We start from the raw sequence: 19303 nt of genomic DNA, 5'->3' as shown, positions 1-19303 counted from the left end.
TCTTAAAGAGGAAGTTCCAAAGCCTGGGAGCAGCCACCAAGAATGTATATAATGTTCCATTTGATCCCAATGTGACACCACAATCCAATGCATGTTTATTTAGATGTATTCAATAGGCTGCATTCAATAAGTTTATTCCATGATAAGAATATTAAAAGTGAAGTATCAAGTAGCTTTCCAATGGATTTAGATGAGCAGGGCAGGATTTTAAGAAGTCACAGTACTCCTATGCGCATAGTGATTTCACTGTACTCTTGGGAAACAAGCCAGTAGTATAGTTTTCCTAGCACAATAGAGCATCATTTGTTTTAATTCCAGATGTAGTTTGTGCAGCAGAACCTCTAGGTGGACTATGCTCTTGATAGCTTTCCTGGCACTGCCTCTGTGTAAAATTGTAAAAAACAAAAAATCCACACACATTTTGACTGCACTGGGGGAGAATGGCAAATGGCAAACTACCCTCATGTTTATTCAACTGCAATTCATCGTTATTGTTTTGACAGGCACAATTTAATTTGCTATTCATGGGAATGGCACAAACAGTCCATCCGCATTGGCCATTAGTTAATAGCCACTTAGGGTATGTCTGCTCCAGCCAATTATCATGTAAGCTCTCCTAGCAGACACTGGCTTTACAACCCACATTATTTCTTCACTTCATGAGGAGGAGCCCAACAAACTGTGATCTACAACATCTATACCTATTTGCATGGAATCAGGCATGGTTTGGTCTCCCCTTCACCCCTGATTTCCCTCTCCATAAATCTAGTGTTTGGGTTGTCAGCTTATTTCAACCACACCATGATTCTCTGCTCTTAAACCAAAAATATGAGATTGATATGCAAGAAATATTAGTAGATGCATTGCAGAAGGACCTTTTAACTGCACCAGACTGACCAATTCTTCAGAACAACCATCCCTCCTGCCCTCCACTGCTGCCAAAACCAAACCCCTTCCCCCAACTTCCAATTTCAGTATTCACAAGGGAACAATTTAAACCTCCATATAGCCTCAAAAAGGTAGAAAGATCTGCAGTACAAGTGAGAAAGTAAAACCTGAAGCACACACATACACACATGGGAAACGCTAGGCCCTGGTTATTTCCTGATGGGAGGCAAATAAAATTCACCTCCCTGCTCTATACAGGTTGAGTCTTCCTTATCTGAAATGCTAAGTACCAATGGGTTTGGGATTTTGGGAGGTTTTTTTCTTCAGATTTTGGAATATTTACATATACATAATGAGATATCTTGGAGACTGGACTCAGTTCATTTATGTTTTGTATATACCTTATGCACACAGACTGATGGAAGTAACTTTATACACAATATTTTGAATAATTTTGTGCATGAAACAAAGTTTGTGTACACTGAACCATGAAAAAGCAAAGGTGTCACTATCTCAAACACCCATGTAGAAAAATTTGGATTTCAAAGTACTTCAGATTTCAAAATTCTGGATAAGGGAGACTCAACCTTACGTACAAAAGCCAACCAGAGTAGCAGCTAAAACTGACTTCAATAGGAATATGAAACAGCATCCTTTATTACATCTGAGGGCAGCATCTGCTGCCAGAGGCAATTGTTTCACTTTGCCTAATGATGGGCTGACCCTGTGCACACACCACATTCCTATTATCTCAGCAAACAATTGTAGCCACCTGTTTTTATGACATACAGCAGTGTCTTATAATTGGAATATTCTTATGATTCTCACCTCTCTTTTGTCTTATTCTCATCTCTTCAACATTCACTGTCAAAACTGTAGGCTCCCTGGAGTGGAGACCTGCTTTCCAACTCCCCATAAGACTCTTGTAAAGTATTCTACACACTGCACAATTACTACATAAAACATTCTTATACTTAGGTAAACACAAATGCATAATTTAAAAAGACAGACCCACCAAACGGTGAGTTGAATTGAATAAGATGAACATCTACAGCAAGGGTGGATACACCCCAAGGAAAAAGAATCATACCTCCTAATTTTTAGCTCTAGAAGGATGCATGGTCACCATTTGGGAAGAAACTAGATGTGTCATTTGCGTCATATAGATCTGGGGGGTTGATGTTTTGGGGTGTAGAGTCCCACAAAACAGCTTGCAAGAGCACCACAATTTTTAAAATCTTTCACATTTCTTTTGTCCACAAAATGAAACAGGCATTCATTTGTCTTCTTCTGGGGCTGAAAAAGTGTGACATGACTATGGTCACCCATGGGTTTCCATGGCCGAGTAGGATTTGAACCCTGGTCTTCAGAGTCCTAGTGCAATGGTGTGGGCTGTAAAGCCAGTGTCTGCTAGGAGAGCTTACATGATAATTGGCTGGAGCAGACATACTGTACCCTAAGTGGCTATTAACTAATGGCCAATGCTGATGGACTATTTGTGCCATTCCCCTGAATAGCAAATTAAGTTGTGCCCATCAAAACAATGACGAAGGCAAAGGAAAACTCCCTCTGAACAAATCTTGCCAAGAAAATCCTATGATAGGTTCACCTTTGGGTCACCATAAATTGGAAATGACTTGAAGGTACATCACAACAAAGTTCTGTGAACCTTGTGGTTTCCTCCCAGCTACTTAACTGTATGTGGATAGCACTGTTGTGGCTACATAAGTACAGTCAGGCAAAGAACTGGGATTGATATTTGTATATGCTGTATTAAGGGGGGGATAACAGCCCACTGGCCTAATTTAACATTTGTAGGATCCCCATCCAGCCCTGGCTCCCTGTCTGTTCTCATCTCTCATTAGTTTCTCAACATTTTGCATTGAGCAGGAGTCTCACTGGAAGCCAAGGAAAGTTTTACATACAAGCTCTTTTTAAAGACTGACACGTCTTTTAAAGACTGGTCTGAATGGCACAGTAACTCCCATTTATAGATAGGCAAAATATTGCATGTGAGAGTCAGCATGGTGGCCCTGATTTATATGATACCTAAAGAACTTTCATATTCAGAAACCACATAACCCTTGAGTATCAGAGGCTTGGGAGATACAACAGAGGAAAGGTCACCAGCCTCACTCCCCTGCTTTCAAGTACCCAGGTGCATTGCTGTAGCTGCATTGGAAACACAAAGCTGGACTCAGTCTGATCCGCCAAGGCAATTTTTATGGAACAGCCTCTCTCTGATTAGTTGAGTCCTATTGAGACAGCTTATTAAGGCAGCTTCCCATCTGTTTTTGTTTTCACTTTGCAGCACATTAACTCCAGTTTGCACAGAAAGCTATGGTGGGTGGCGTTAGTAGTCATATATGGTCAAAAAGAGCCATGCACATAAGTGCCTCTCCTAAACCAGTTCCACTGCAGCTCTTTGTAAACACAATCACATTGTCTCAGTGGGAACACTTCCTAGCAGAGATTTATAGGTTACAGAAGGAAACACTCCTGCTCCCCACCTCCACTCAAAATGGACTGGGTGCAGAGTGCATTTGTGTAGAAGGACAAACACAATTTCTGTTTCAATTATTTGATCTAAAAAACTAAAAATCCAGGGGGAAGGCTCATAAACTGAATAAATTTACAGCACTGAAAAGCAAAGCACTCACCATATCCATTCCTACATATCCATTTCACCAGTGCCCAGCTCCTTCCCACTGATACGGTTGCTCAGGACCTATCTAGCATGTCAGTTCAAAGCAATCCCTCTCACAAACAGTGTATTTTGGCTCCTGTGGGATAATCTTTCAAGTGCTGATTCCAAGACAGTAGCATTCCACCCTGTCAATATGTTAAGAGCAGCAATTAGTAACCATGCTGATTCTGGAAACACACATTTTAGAAAGTTGGAGACCCAATGGAAATCTTGAAACTAGACATTCTTTCTGGTAATCTAAACCATTATTTAAAATCATCTTTATTTAGCCCTATGTACACTGTGCTTTTGGTTTTTAAAAACCAGGGTTATACTGAAGAAGGAAGGAGGCTATTGTATTCTGTTGCACCTCTCTCTCTCTCTCTCTCTCTCTCTCTCTGTTTGTGTATGTATGTCTATGGCCCGGAACAGAAGAGCCAAAAGGAGCAGCTTCCAGCCACTTCGGGGGCATGATGTACAGATGGCGCATGCCCCCAGAGCGGCCAGAAGCCACTCTGAGGTCACTTAGCCGACCCGAAGTTGCCAGCCAAACAAGCAGCGAAAATCCACTCCTTGCCAGCAGCCCGCTCAGGACTGCAGTGGTGGCCATGTGGTCACCGCAGAAGAGCAGTCACAGGCCGAGCAGCCAGAGACCACTCCTTCATGCCCGTCTGCTTCACCCCCATGTCTGTGTTCATGTCTATGTTTGTGCATATTTGTCCCAACATCCCAAAGGGCTATTCACACATATACACCTTTCAAAGTATCTGTTTCATTTCAGCTGAAGTCACAGTTTGCATACTTCTAATGCCCATATTTTAGCACCTTGTCATACTGAAAATCAGTGTGAATGTGGACATTTCCCATACTTTGCAATGCATTATAGATATTCAAAGCTGAGTTAGTGATCTTGAACAGAAGCGTGGCATAGGTAGGCATATTAAAAGAGCACAACATCTAAGACATTGCTAGGTATTTACAAGATCTGAGTCCCATAGGGTGTACATTTTTATACATTTTGCATGTAGGTGTGCACATGTGCACATATACTGTATTTTACATGAAGAAATAAATTATGGCCTTTGAGAAATGAACCCAAAGGTGTAGGCCCAGGAACAGCATCACCCCTACAAATACAACTCTTCTTTTGTCATTTGTATCCCTACCACCAGATCCATTAGGAAGGTAAAACTTAGCTCTGCTAAAACACAGACTCAGGATCTTAACTCATAGGAAAAGGAACACATTTTCCTGTTGGGTAAAGGCTGGACCAGGGACAATTTCTGTCTGCCCTCAAACCTTGGATATTTCTTAGTGAGATCAAACAAGTAGGGGGCAAGAAAAAAATTGAAAAAAAGAAGAAACTATAGAATATTTCAGAGCACATATAGATTCAAAGGCAAGTAGTCACTCAAAATCAGCAGAGAGGTGTCCCTCCCTGTTTCCTTTGGGAAACTGAAGTCAAAGGCCCCCATTGCAATTTAAATTAATTTTAAGTACTATTCGTAATGCAGGCACATCTGACCTTTGTTACTCTTGTCTCTTTCTCTTCTCCCTTTTGTTATGCCCCTCAATATGTAAAGTCAGATTGGGAATATGTGTGTCTCAGACATCTCTTCATTATCACAACCACCACCATCATCCTAGTAGCAGGTCAGATCAAGTAGTATTGTATCCAATCTTGCCCCTTTTCCAACATGTCAATAAATATTACCCTCAGATCTTTTTTCTAGTCAAGGGAGTCAACACATCTTCAGCAGCAGCAAAAAAGAAAGGTTATGCAAAGCTACTTTAGTTTAAATCAGACAATTGGTCCATTTACCACAGGATTACCTACTCTGATTGGCAGTTGCTCTGTAGGGACAAAGGACTTTTGCTGTTCACAAGATACTTTACCTGACAATGCTGGGCCTTTCTGCTCGCAGAGTATCTACTCTACCTCTGAAACACCGATCATCTGTTAAAGCAGATGAGAAGAATCTGTGATGTCCATGGTCTCTCGATGCTGTTGGAGTACAGTTCTCATCAGCTCTAGCCAGCAAAGCCAAAGGTGAGCCAAATTTTGTATAGGAGTGCAGTCCAGCAACATACAGAGGGTTTCACATTTCCTATACCTGCCTTAAAACTTCCTTACCTAGTTGTGATTTTGCTTAATAGAAGCAAGCAGCTATTTGCCCTAACACCCACCCACACCCACATACCTCCACCTGCCCAAGTCCAAAAAGCTACTTGGGAAGTTTTCCACAAGAGCTTCTTAAAACAAAAATGCAATGCACAATAGGCACAGTATTTCTTCCCAATTACCTGCTCATCTCTCCAGACTACTTTTTAAAAAAGCTTTGGAGTAGGGATGATAGAGAGCATGTGGACTCTATGCCGATATCTTCTGAAAGGGTGCTATTACAAAATGATACACATGCACAATGGCCCGTGCTTCTAGATGACAAGTAACAGCTCACAAATTAATCTGGATATTATTTAGAAAGGCTTTCTTCAGTAGAAATTGCACAGAACAGATGCACAGTCAATCAATAGTAAACTTTTCATCCTGACAGAGTTTGCTCATATCAGACATCGAAGACATCTGTCTAGACAGCAGTTCAGCATTCCCAAACATCAGAGAAGTGTAATACTCTGTGTCTATAACAAAGCATCATTTATACCAACACACACACATACATAAACAGTAATCACCATATCGATGATACTAAACAGCTGGTATAGCATAGTGGCTAAAGCCTGAGTGAAAAATCAAGACGCCTCCAGTTCAATTTCATATCAGCTATGAGTGAGCTTACTAGGCAGTCTGAAAGATGGGTCTAGTCTTACTGTGTAGCAGGGTAAAGCAACGTATTTCAGGCAGGGTTGGGGGTTGGGAGATGTAAGCAAGACCTGGTATCTGAATGGTGCCAAAATAATTTAAATTGTTGGCTCTAGTTGTGAAGGGACATTTGGCCTCTTCTTCAAGCCACAAAACATTTTGGGTTAGTACTCTGCAAGCAAGCTGTTCTCTTTCTCTCTACCCTGCTAAAGGCCATACCTTGCCTATCCCAGAACAACAGGAAAGGTCTGTGGTAGTTTCTTATTATGTGACCCCCTCATTCTGCCTCCAACTAAAAGGAGACAAGATTGTGTACCCCTCAACTTCACTGATTTGGCAAAGACAGTCCCAAATTAATCTTCTTTCACCTCACTTTTTCAGCTGCTTTGAAAATGTCTCAATTTCTCTCTCCTCCTCTCACTTTCCCACATTGTCCTCAGTTTACTTCAGTTGCTGCAAACTGAGTTCAAAATCCAAAAGTAGTTTGTACTCATAATTTAGCAGAAGGAAGAGGAGAAGAGGGGTTGAATTTTGCCCTTCCCAGAAGGCTCGGGGAAAAGCAAACTATGGCAGCCTATCCTAGCTTGTTTCTTCTTCCTCATTAATAACTGTTGCCATTTTGACCACACTGTGAGGTTGCTTGGCCACATGTGTGCCAACTGTGAATGGTTGGAGGATATGTGAGTGGTAGGTAGGGATTTACCTTTTACCCTCTGCTCCTGCTTTTGTGGTTTTGTGGCAGTTTGAAATGGAGAAAGGAAATAGGTGAAGCTTCTTTCATCATCCATCCCTATCAAGCTAGGTAAACCTGCTTAATTTCTCCATGTCAGGCTGTAACTAACTGCACAAGTCTAGGGAGAAAAAAATTGGTTACTGAAGAACAGGAGGGAGGATGAACATTCTGCCATATGTTGCTGCACAGCAGCAACCTGAGCCTTAGCCAGCACAGGTCATGGTGAGAAATGATGGGAACTGCAACCCCACAACATCTACCGGGCCTCATTTCTCCTTTCTTTGCTCTACACAGTTTGTCGTGCAGGGGCATCCAAAACACCATACTGTAGACTCTCAAACTCTCATCCACTTCTGTTCCCTGTGGTTATCATCTTATTTTTCTGGCCCTGCACCTGAGTCTCAAATAGCAATTAGACAAAAAGATATGAAGCAAATCATTTCCATCTATTTAATATGTATAATTTCTGTGTTTCTAGTTACTGTGAAAGGCATACAAAAAGGGACAGAAGGCTGCATCACACACGCATTTACGGACAACAATTGATTACATACAGCCCCTTTTGGCTTGACAGGAGAATGTGTGAAGAGACTCCACTGATGAACACTATGTCTGACGAAGGGGTAAATAGAACACTGTGCCTGCTATGGTTCATTCCCGTATGCATACAAGTCAGGACCTGATGCTGCAGCTGTCAAGAAAGAACATGTTTGAGAAAGTGGACCATGAAAAAAGATGGAAACTGTACTGCCCCTTACTCAAAAGTCACAGAAAATGAGTGAGGACAAGATGGAGCCACTAAGATGGGACACTCTTCCACGTGTCACTCTCTGGCGCTCATCAATCACAAAACTTTCTGATGCTGTACCTCAGGGCAAGAGCCATAGAAACACAGTAGAGCACCTGCATACCAGGAGGAAACTCCCAAGTTTGATCTCTCATCTCTCCACTTAAAGTATCTCCTGCAGGAGGGCTAGGAAATTACCCTCCAGATATTCCTGAGCTCCAATCCACTCAGCATAGCCAATGGTGAGCAATGATGGCAATTGCTATCTAACAACAGTGGAGGGCAATGCAGTGCCAGTTCTGCATGAAAACATGGGTAACAGCTACCAGTGTGGGATAGATGGACCAATGGGCTGACTCCATACAAGGCAACTATGTCAATTTGAACCACATCAGACAGAAATCTTGTACCATTTCAACACTGTTTTGATGCCAGCCACAGATCCATTTTTTCCCCTCTAGGAAGCAAGAATGCAATCCTCATTGCCTTTTTCCTCACTTTTGGGAAATACAACAACCAAACACTACAGTAACTTGTGTATTTACTGTAGTACACAACTTAAGGTAGCAGGCCTTACTCCCTTATCTTGGTGGTGACATCAACAACTACAAATCTTATTCCACATCTTTCTGTCACAAGGGCACCAAGCAAATGTGTTTTAGTCATGACACCAACCAAGTCCAACCTCCCACAAAGAAACTCAATTACCACATTTTGAGTTACATACTTCCGTTATACCCATTGTCCCCGCCGCCACCACCACCACCATTGAGACAACAAGAAAAGAAGCCAAGGTTTCACTTGTTGTACTCACAGTTGTGAAGTTCTTGTGGCTGCACTCTTGGCCCCGGAATTTGCAATATAGCAACATCTCTTTGATGTCATGGCCCACACGTCCCAGGAACTCACTCATGCTGAAGACTTTGGCTCGGTGGTGCTGAAAGTTAGTTTTCTCTTGGAGGATGGCCAGGACTGCCGGGTCAGCAAGATGGGGATGAAGGATCTGAAGGTTGACATCCAACAAGGCCAGAAGGTCACCTGCATGGTACAAATCATTGGTTGTGAGGCGGGAGAAGCGGAACCCATTCAGATTGCAGATGGTGACAGCAGGGAAGACCAGGTTGTTGGCAACGACCTCATCCACCTTGGTGACATGCTGGTAGGAGAAGTAGTAGACCACCCGTTCGGAACTCTCCACCAGGAGGATGCCCAGGGAAGCCACAAATACCAAAGCCCATAAGGCCCGCCGAACAGTCATTGGTCCATAGACAAAGATGTGGCGGATTCCATGTAGGGTTGAGGTGTTGGCAAATATCTGGAGGCTAGAGGGCTGGAGGCTCCCCAGACTGCCTTCGCTGGTGCTTTCCTTCAAATCCATGGAGAAAGGATTGGTCATAAAGGTGCCACTTTCTTCATCTGCCTGCAGCCAGCCTCCTGCATGCTCCAGCTCTCACTCATGGGGTGAAAGAGGCAATAGAGGGAGCAAGCAGAAAGGGCAGCTGTGTATTTATTTTGGGTGGCAGTGGGTCAGGTATCTCCTGCGTGCTCCCCGGCAGTCTGGCAGGGATGATAGGGGTGAAATGTTTATTTAAAATCCATTGCAACTCTACAGCTTGATTTCCTCGCTGCGATAAGGAGGGCTGGTTTTATTTAGGGAGACACCAAGGTGATGTGGAAGAGATGTGGGTGGGAAGGAATGGATCAGCCAATGGAAAGAAAGCCCTTCCCTTTCCTTCTCTCTCTCTCCCTCTCTCTCTCTCTCTCTCACTCTCCCTCTCTCTCTCTCACACACACACACACAGGATAGTGATGAGATTACCAATGTGTGTGCATATGTGAGGAGGGGGCCAGGGGTAGTCTAAGCTGCTTGCAATATATCAGCTAACCAAGTAAAAGCTTGCAACATATCAGCTAACGTTTTATGTTTAAGGATGTTCCTGTCTGCCTCTCTGAGCCAGCAGACTGCAGAACAGAGTGAGGCTGTTGATGAAGCAGCAAGACAAATCCCCCGCAACTCCCCGTGCATGATTTTCCAGGCTGTTGGATTCCACGTCTTTCTGTGCTCTTTCCTCTCAGGCTGCATCCCTATCCAAAACCAACCAGTGCAGAGTGTTTAAGCCTGGGAGGATGTCTGATGCAAAACCAAGGAGGAGGAGGAGGAGGAAGAAGAAGAGAACAAAACTCACAGGACAAAGGGTTGAATAGGACCAGGCCTTAGCCCAGTACTAAAGCATCTGGGAAAGATTTGTAGACTGAGCAGTTGTTGTTGCAAACAATGGTAAAAACAGTCAGAGCTCAACTCAAAGGATGTTTGCCAAGAAGGATTCACCAGAAAATCTGCCAGCAGCATTGCACTTGTCAACAGCAAATAGGTTTGCCTTTTTTGCCCTTTAATGTTTGCCATCTGTCTTAACAGGATACTGTCTGCTCCACAGGAAACCTCCACAATTCATTTCTTCCTCATCTAAAATCCAGGGCTGTTAGATCGGAGAAGCAGGAGATGAGAGAAATCGAGCATCAGGGTATGTCACAATGCAAGACGCATTTGTTCGGCTAAGATTTGTATAATAAGCTGAAACTCATTCCTGGATTTGGTGAGTAATGTGAGTAATTCACACCTGAATACTGACAATTGCCAACAAATTTTTATTGGTACCTGAAAACAGACTGGTTGAAGTTAACAGTCATGTGTGGGCACTTGTGTGTATGTGCATGCGCATGAGCAAGTGTGGATAAATACATTTCTCTTTCTCTTAACAAAATTCATTTGGGATCGTCAACACTGCCACTGAATGCCAATTTTGAATTGAACTGTAATATGTGTGTATAAACACATTCAAGTAATGATCGAGCCAAAATTAATCACTTTAAAGCTTTAATTTTATGCACATTTTCCTGGGAACAATCCCCAGTTTAACTAGTGGGACTCACTTCTGTGTATACATATGAGATTGCACTGTGAGGCTTTTATCATTGGCACTCAAACTAGGTAATTAATCTTATTGAATATTATGAGGTTTGCTTCTCAGTATGCATAAGACTGTATTGTAAGTCCTGTTAATTTCAATTAAGCACTTACTTCAACCTCACTCAGTGGAATAAATGGGATATCAAAGTAAAGTATATGACAATGACTGAATCAAGCCTTTAATATATTGCGCTCTCTCTCTCTCTCTCTCTCTCTATATATATATATATATATATATATATATACACACACACACACGCACACACACACAATATTCATGCACATACAGAGTAGCTAATACTTATACATTTTACTACTCTGCACTTTACTACTCTAATTGGTTCCTGTTTATGTTCTTGCACATTTTAAAGCATTTATTTACCTACAAAATGAGTATGCTCTTGTTCCTCCAAAGAGCTTAAGGCAGGATGTATGAGTCTCCTCCACTATCACTGCTTTTATCCTCATAGTAATTCTGTGATGTGGATATTAGGCTGAGAGACAGTGACTGGCCCAAGGTCAGTCAGTGAAATGGTAGCTAGCAGAGATTTGAAAACAGGTCCAAACTCAACATTCTATTTGCTATTCTGCACTAGCTCTCTCAGAAACTATGGGATTAAGTACCAAGGTTACTTTTAAAAAAAACATTCTTACAGTTATTGGTATAAATGAACTGCAACTCTTTCCTGCTATGCCCTGCTTCCAGTTTGTGCCATCTAAGCTTGCCTTATGTAAAAGGAGATAGGCCTCATGAGCTTTTAAGAGTTGTACAGAAATGTGAATTTCAGCAAAAATAGCTCTACTGTGCAAACACCCTGTCTACTTTTGCCACCCTAGTCCTCCTATTCCAACTTTCTCTTCTATCTTTCTTAAAGGGTAGTACTGTACATCTTTTTAACGGTAGTGGCAGTAGTGGTGGTAGCAGTAATTGTACACACATTGTGTATTAATCAGACTTATTTCCAACTTTTTCTCCATCCCTTTGAATGCACACATATCTCTCCATCTTGCAGTTACTTACAAAGATGTTTTTCTTTGCTCAGATTCTGCATTACATGTGCACACATTCCGCAATATATATAGGAGGTGTAGGACTGGGGATGCACAGATTTCACATCACTAACAAAATGATGTTGGGCATGTTTACTTTAATTTCATTGAGATAATGGAGCTTATTTCCAACCAAGTGAATATACATTTAAAAAATAGTTAGCGTGTGTGTGGGGGGTTGTTTTCAAATGGAGTATGATGCCCACAGCAGGGGGAGGGTTACATTGTGGTGAGTGGAAGATGGATCAGGATCCACTGGTAGATCTCTGGGTGACTTCACTGTAGATTAGAAAAGATATCTGACCTACTTATTTAACAACAGTAAAAACAAAATGACTTTCTTTCATACTAAATCATGCTACTGAAATGAAGAAAGCTTGGGAGATGGTATCCAGCATCAGATTACTGTGTAAAAGATTGTTAAATTCTGGTATCCAAAATATTTTCCTGGATATGTGTGTGTGTGTGAAATTCTAAGCATATGTTTTGGTAAATTTTGAGGTTCTAATCAAAAGTAAAAGTGATTCAAGAAGCTTGAAGTCTGCCCACTCCTGCCAAATGAGGTAAAGGTCCAAAACACACTGCAGAAATAATCGAGTTTGAGGCTCTTTTGAGTGCCCTGGCTGAATGCTAGGGAATTCTGGGAACTGTAGTTTTGTGAGACATTTAGCCTTCTCTGTCAGAGACCTCTGGGTAGAGTTGCCATATCCCGCCAGGGGGCGGGACATTCCCGGTTTGGGTGGTACCATCCCGTTCCCGGTCTGGTTTGGTGCCCAAACCGGGACGGCCCCGGCCACCTCAGCCCCCACGGTGGCTCCAAGGCCTTGCTGAGGCCTGGGAGGGCTCTCCGCGGTTGGAGCTCCAGCCGCGGAGACGCTCCCTCCCGGGCCCCAGCAAGGCCTTGGAGGCGGCTCTGCGGTCGGAGCTCCAGCTGCAGGGTCCTCCAAGGCCTCCGCGAGGCCAGGGAGGAGGAGGAGGCCGCTTCCCACCGCGGCGATCACTGCGATGAGGGGCGGCCCCCGCCACTTTCCCGGCCTGGGAGGAAGCCTGGGCCGGCGATCGCGGAGCCCTGGAAGGCCTCGCCAGGGCTTGGGAGACACTGTCTCCCAGGCCCCAGCGAAGCCTTGGAAGCGGGCTCCGCGATTGCGGAGTCCTCCAAGGCCTCGCTGGGGCCTGCAAGACGTTGTCTCCCAGGCCCCAGCGAGGCCTTGGACAATGTTTTGAAATGTAGGACCTTTTTTTTTTAATTTCCTGGCCAGGATTTTTTTTTTAAAGGTCCTACATTTTAAAACATTGTCCTACATTTGTCCCGGTTTGGAGGTCCTCGGGGATGGCAACCCTACCTCTGGGGCTATAATAAACTTTAATTTCCAGGATTCCCTAGCCCTGAGCCATGCAGTTAAAGCAATCTCAAAATGGATTATTTTTGCAGTGTGTTTTTGGCCTGTTACAGACTGCCAAAATAAAGCTGCTTCGGGTCTCTTTGGAGGTATGCTATTTAAAAGATGCATGGGTCCTAAGAGTCCAGAGGTCGCACCAAAGTCACACTCCATTCCTAAGCACTGGAGTGCAGCTTTGGTGCAGCTTCCAGATTCTTAGGATGCATGTATCATTTAAACAGCATACCTCCAAAGAGACCAGAAGCAGCTTTATTTTGGCAGTCTGTAACAGGCCTTTGACTTAAAACTCCAAACCCCGTTTCCTATCCATTTACTACAGCACAGATGATGATGAGCATAGTAGTCCAGCAATAACTGGAGAATTTCAGGTTTTGTACCTATGCGACCCCCTCATAGATGGAAGAAATGTTCAGCAACAAAATAGCAAATGTTACAAAGGAAGGTGTTTCAGAGGCAAAAGCCAAACCGTGACCATAATTTTTGGTTGTGTTTTTTTAAAAAAAGATATAAAGACAGTGCTGGCCCAGTATATTTTTCTGTTTAACATACAGCAGTAAATGCCTTGCCTTACCCTCTCACAGAAATCAAAGTGCATGATACTAAAAGCCAATCATACTACATATTTTATCACAGGCGGCAAAAAAAACCCATAAAGCCATCCCCCCTCCCCACATCTTATAACTATAGTGGGCCCTGCATATTCGCTGGTGTTAGAGTCACAAGACCACTGTGAAAGTGGAAACACCACACATTAAAAATCATTTTTTTAACCTCTCTAGGAATCTCTAGGTCCTCCCGTCAACATCTGCTGGAAGTTGGCCATCGAATCACGCTGGAGGACACTCTGTCATGAAGTCCAAAATTTTCTGCTTGAAGGATCAACTTCTATCACCTAGTGGTAAGATCAGCCTTAGAATCATAGAGCTGGAAGAGACTTCAAGGGCCATCTAGTCCAACCCCCTGCCATGCAGGTACTCACAATCAAAGCACCCCCAACAGATGGGCATCCAGCCTGTTTAAAAACCTCCAAAGAAGGAGACTCCACCACACTCCAAGGGAGCGTGTTCCACTGTCAAATAGTTTGGACTGTGTGAAGTCATAGGCCTTCATGGGTGGCATCCATAGTTTTTTGTGGGTTTTTCAGGCTATGTGGCCATGTTCTAGAAGAGTTTGATCCTGACATTTCACCAGCATCTTGGGTGACATCTTCAGAGAGCTTTGACTGTCTCAGGTTCCTCCTGAGATTTAGGTGGAATCTCTTTTCCTGTAGTTTGAATCCATTGTTCCTTGTCCTAGTCTCTGGAGCCATGGAAAACAAGTCTCTTCCCTCTCAGATATGACATCCCGTCAAATATCTGAACATAACGATCATGTCCCTGTTTACCTTATTTTCATCAGGGTGAACATTCCCAGCTCCCTAAGCTGTCCTCACAGGGCATGGCTTTGTCATGTCCAGCCAAGAGCAGCTCTCAGAGGATGGGGCTCCTCCAGATCAAGAGCTAATTGAGGCTACACTAGGTGTAATCGTGCTCTGCCAGATCCCAGCTGTGATCCCCCAGCCCCAGAGGAGGAGGCTCAACCAGGTCCTAGTGCTAGTGAGATGCCTCCTGTGGTGCAACAGCCTGGTGGTGACTCTAGGGAGGAATCATGCCTGGATGTGCCTACCTATAAACAAAGAAGGGCTGAGAGTGCTTGCAGGCACAGATCCAGGAGAATTGCAGGGAGGCAAAAACTAGCAAACCAGCCTCAGGTGACACGGGGAAGAGTTTCCCTTACTTAAGGTGCAGAGAGGCAGCAAGTCAGTGCCAGAGTTTATTGCACTATCCTTTGGTGTGATTGCTGTTGGCACTGGATTTTTGTATCTTGACTCCTTGTTGCCTTGATCTCAGAACGGACTGGACCCTTGTTATCTTCTGACTGCTTTGACCCTGGACTGATTTGACTACTCTGACTTCTGGTATCCTGACTTTGGCTTGGCTTTCGGATTGCTCTCTAACGCTGACTCCTTGCAAGGTCTGTGGTCTGCTTCCACTTGCTGTGCTAAGCCATTCTTATTGGCGTTGTTTGGGTGTGCTGGTCGCAGTCTAGGATAGGTTTCCAAGTTTCAGACCTTTGCTGCACAAAGAAATATCTGAAGCACCACTATTGCCAGGTCTGGGTTTGGAGGGCAGGGAGATGTAGACAGAGGCTTTGTGCAACTAATTCATTGTTTCTCCTTAATGTTTCATCTTTCCCCCTCCCATACGAAAACAACGGAAGAAGCAATGATAAAACATGGAATGGTTAAAAGAGGAAGGCAACAGTATATGGACCTCTCTATTAAATTTCATCAATGAGATACTCTCTCTCTCTCTCTCTTCACATGAGATCTATGTGGACAACCTGCAAAGCACAGTAATGAAATGGAGTGGGGGAATGTCACAACAACAATATCCCAATGGCACTACAGGTTGACAGCACCAGAGAACATGTGGACTAATCCTAAAATGAAATTCTGTCAAATTTTTAAAATAGTAATTTCTGAAAGTCACCTTTTAAAAATCTGGGACTAAAACCTTACCGACTTAATCAATTTGCTATTTCACATGCTTCCAAACTTCTAAACTGTCTAAATCCAGCAGCATCCTTTTTGTTTTTTACTGAAGTGAAAAAGAAATAATAGCATTTATGTCAAGAGAACCTATGATATTCTGCTTATCACCTATCCCCAATTTTGTTCAAACTCTGCTTTAGACTCCCTGACAGCATATAGCTATGTTTAAAGTGTCAATTTAACCAGTTAGAAAGGGAAATTTGTGTATCAGCCACAGCTATAAAAGCCAGCCTTATGGAAGTTGTGGGATGCCTACTACTATAAGGTTGCAATTAATCAATCCAGGGCAGGAACAGAAAGCTGTTTTAAAAACCACTGTGGTTGGAATTGCATTTAATTTGTCTGGATTTTTTCTTTCTTGCTCTCCCTTCATTCCCAGGTGTAAAGGAATGGAAAAACAAGGGGGAAATGGTAATTATATGAAATGAAATTTATTATTACAGTTGATGACCAGCGTAAAAAATATAAAACAGTACAATGTTATACAATGCCCAATAGAAAAAACAATGCAAACGATACAATACAAATACAATTAGGAATACAGCTTGGAGACTATAAATACAGGCTATAAACCCTGGCAGAGAGTCAGCCCAATTTTAGAAAAATACCAGGTAATTATTATATGGAAAAGGCAACTAGAATTAAATAGGGGCCTGTTACAGACAGCCAAAATAAAGCTGCTTCGAGTCACAGTGGAGGTATGGTGTTTCAATGATGCATGCGTCCTAAGAGTCCAGAAGCCACACCAAAGCCATGCCCCAGTTCTTAGGGCTGGAGCGTGGCTTTGGTGTGACTTCTGGACTCTTAGGACGCATGCATCATTGAAACACCATACCTCCACTGTGACTCGAAGCAGCTTTATTTTGGCTGTCTGTAACAGGCCAGGGAGTCTTCAGAAAGTGTAGATTCAGTGCATCTTGATCCTCCCAAAAATTCATGCAGTGTTTGTTAAATGTTTTCTTTTATATCTTGCACTATTGTCCAAGAACTTTCTATCCTTTTTCTCAGTTTTCAACTCCAGGAGAGAGAGAAAAGTGGGAAAGTCAACATATACTGTTAAAATTAACCGTGGCTGCATCTACACTGCAGAATAAATGAGGTTTGACACAGCTTTAACTATGGGATTCTGGGATTTGTAGTTTTGTGAGTTATTTAGCTTTGGTGCCACAACAAGTACCAATTGCAGAATTCCATAGGATGGAGCCATGACAGTTAAAAGCGGTGTCAAACTGCATTAATGCTTTGAACAAGCTGCATGGTTCTGGTTTACTTACTGTTAAGAAAACTGGTCCTAGATGTCAAAACAGGACTACTGAGCAGTGAAGCCAGGGCAATTTACACTTGCTCAGAGGCAATATTTAGTATGCTTTCAAGTAGTAGTCATGTTGTAACAAATACAAAGAGTCTTATAGAGCAACTTAAAGACCAAACAATTAATTTTGGCATAAGCATTGAAGAATGTATGTCCTTGCATTTGATGAAGAAGGCTGTAGTCCATAGAATCATAGAGTTGGAAGAGACTAATGGGCCATCCAGTCCAACCCCCTGCCATGCAGGAACTCACAATCAAAGCATCCCTGACAGATGGCCATCCAGCCTCTGTTTAAAGACCTTCAAAGAAGGGGACTCCACCACACTCTGAGGGAGTGTGTCCCACTGTCGAACAGCTCTCACTGTCAGGAAGTTCCTCCTAATGTTTAGGTGAAATCTCTCATAAAAGCTTATGCCATCATTCAAGTGTGAATTACTTACTTACAGTTAAATCCGTCCTTTCCTCCTAAGAGCTCAAGGGTACATACATGGTTCTCCTCTCCTGAGGATTTCAAAACCTGAGAACCTTCATGCTCATAACAACCTTCTGAAGTAGACTACCCAAAAGATTGTAGCTCCCTAAAGGAACCTGCTCAAGTTCTGAGATTCTCAAAAACGGACTTTCTTTCAGTTCCACCAACGTCACAAGGACTGCTGGTAAATATATGCCAGAGGACCTCCTTGGTAGATGCTCCTAGATCCATCCTCCCATGGGAAGATAGTCTGGCCTCCTCTCTCCTGGCCTTCTGCTGGCAGGCAAAGGCCTTTCTAGTCAGAGAGGATTTGGAACAATATATTTGTTGCTGTGGAATGTCTTTTAACAGAGAGGTGCTGTACTTATATTCTCTTTATTTTAAATGGGCTTGAATTGTGCATTTTGTGTCTTCAAGTCATTTCCGAATTATGACAAACCCAAGGCAAACTTATCACAGACTTTTCTTGGCAAGATTTGTTCAGAGGAGATTTGCTATTGCCTTCCCCTGAGGCTGAAAGTGTGTGACTTGCCCAAGGTCGCCCAGTGGGTTTCATGGCCGAGCAGGAATTGAACCCTGGTCTCCAAAGTGGTAGTCCAACATACAAACCATTATGCCATGCAAACTATTTTACATCAATCTTGTTTTTTTACTAGGGAAGTTTATTTCATTGCTTTAAAACTGTTTTTTACTGTTATGATAGTTTCAATTGCATTATGTTGTAATCCATGTTGTGAGCTGGCTTTGGTTTTATATTTGGAGAAAGTCAGGATAATAAATACATCAGGCCTAAAGTCAGACAATACATTTCATAGCTCAGTGGAGACTAAAAAATGTTCAGGCCCTAATTCAATACTCTTTATGACAAAATCACACTGGCTCTTAGCATCAAAGTTAGGTCCAAAACACATTGCAGAAATGAGACCGCTTTAACTGCCCTGGCTCAATGCTAGGGAATCCTGAGAATTGTAGTTTATTGTGGCACCAGAGTTCTCTGACAGAGAAGCCTAAATGTCTCACAAAATTACAGTTCCCAGAATTCCCTAGCATCAAGGCAGGGCAGTTAAAAGTCTCAAACTGGATTATTTCTGCAGTGTGTTTAGTCTTTAAGGTACCACCCAATGGTAGATTGTTGTCTTTGCTGTGGCTGTTAACACACCATGTTTCAAAACTTGGTGCCAGTTCCTCACTTACAGCCTTTAGAATACCAGGTTCGCATTACATTCTGCTACTATTGCCATTTTATACGCAACAGAAAGAGATTCGGTGCATATTCAGCAACATTTATTTTAGCATTACTCTTGTTATTCCAGCTTTTAGAAAGCTGAGATATAACATTAAATATTACTTCTGGGGCAAAGGCTTTTCCTGTCATAATGTAATTGTATCTAACCTGTTACGGATGAGACTCAGTTACTGCACAGTACTGTTTCTACAGGTGCTGCTTCTGCAGCAACTGATAATCTTCTTTTCTCTGCAGGCTTCACAAAATTCTGCCGCAGGACAACAAATACACTTGTTTGAGAAGCAGAGGGAAGTTAAAAAGTGCAACCCCGCTTGTCTTCATTGGTCAACTCAGAAGCAGAAAATTGT

The 19303-nt window shown here is 42.8% G+C and overlaps 1 protein-coding gene and 1 long non-coding RNA gene across 2 annotated transcripts in view; one reads left to right on the top strand and one right to left on the bottom strand.

Annotated features, from left to right (window-relative positions):
- The window catches only part of LOC149309116 (acid-sensing ion channel 2), a 464458-nt gene extending 454910 nt beyond the window's left edge, over window positions 1–9548 (bottom strand). The window contains exon 1 of the mRNA XM_089531833.1: window positions 8730–9548. Coding sequence (XP_089387959.1) covers window positions 8730–9311 — 582 coding nt within the window. The 5' untranslated portion in view covers window positions 9312–9548. The remainder of the gene's footprint in view (window positions 1–8729) is intronic.
- A 399-nt stretch (window positions 9549–9947) lies between these two features.
- On the top strand, window positions 9948–16551 carry LOC149309115 (uncharacterized). The gene is made up of 3 exons (XR_016281828.1): window positions 9948–10437; window positions 14113–14231; window positions 15593–16551. It is a non-coding gene; the product is annotated as an uncharacterized LOC149309115 (long non-coding RNA).
- The last annotated feature ends 2752 nt before the right edge of the window (window positions 16552–19303 follow it).

This window comes from Sceloporus occidentalis, unplaced genomic scaffold, assembly GCF_023333645.1.
Source record: "Sceloporus occidentalis isolate IW3139 unplaced genomic scaffold, rSceOcc1.0.p SCAF_7, whole genome shotgun sequence".
NCBI lineage: Eukaryota > Metazoa > Chordata > Lepidosauria > Squamata > Phrynosomatidae > Sceloporus > Sceloporus occidentalis.
Note: the sequence above shows the minus strand (reverse complement) of the source record. Positions and strands in the feature narration are given on the sequence as shown.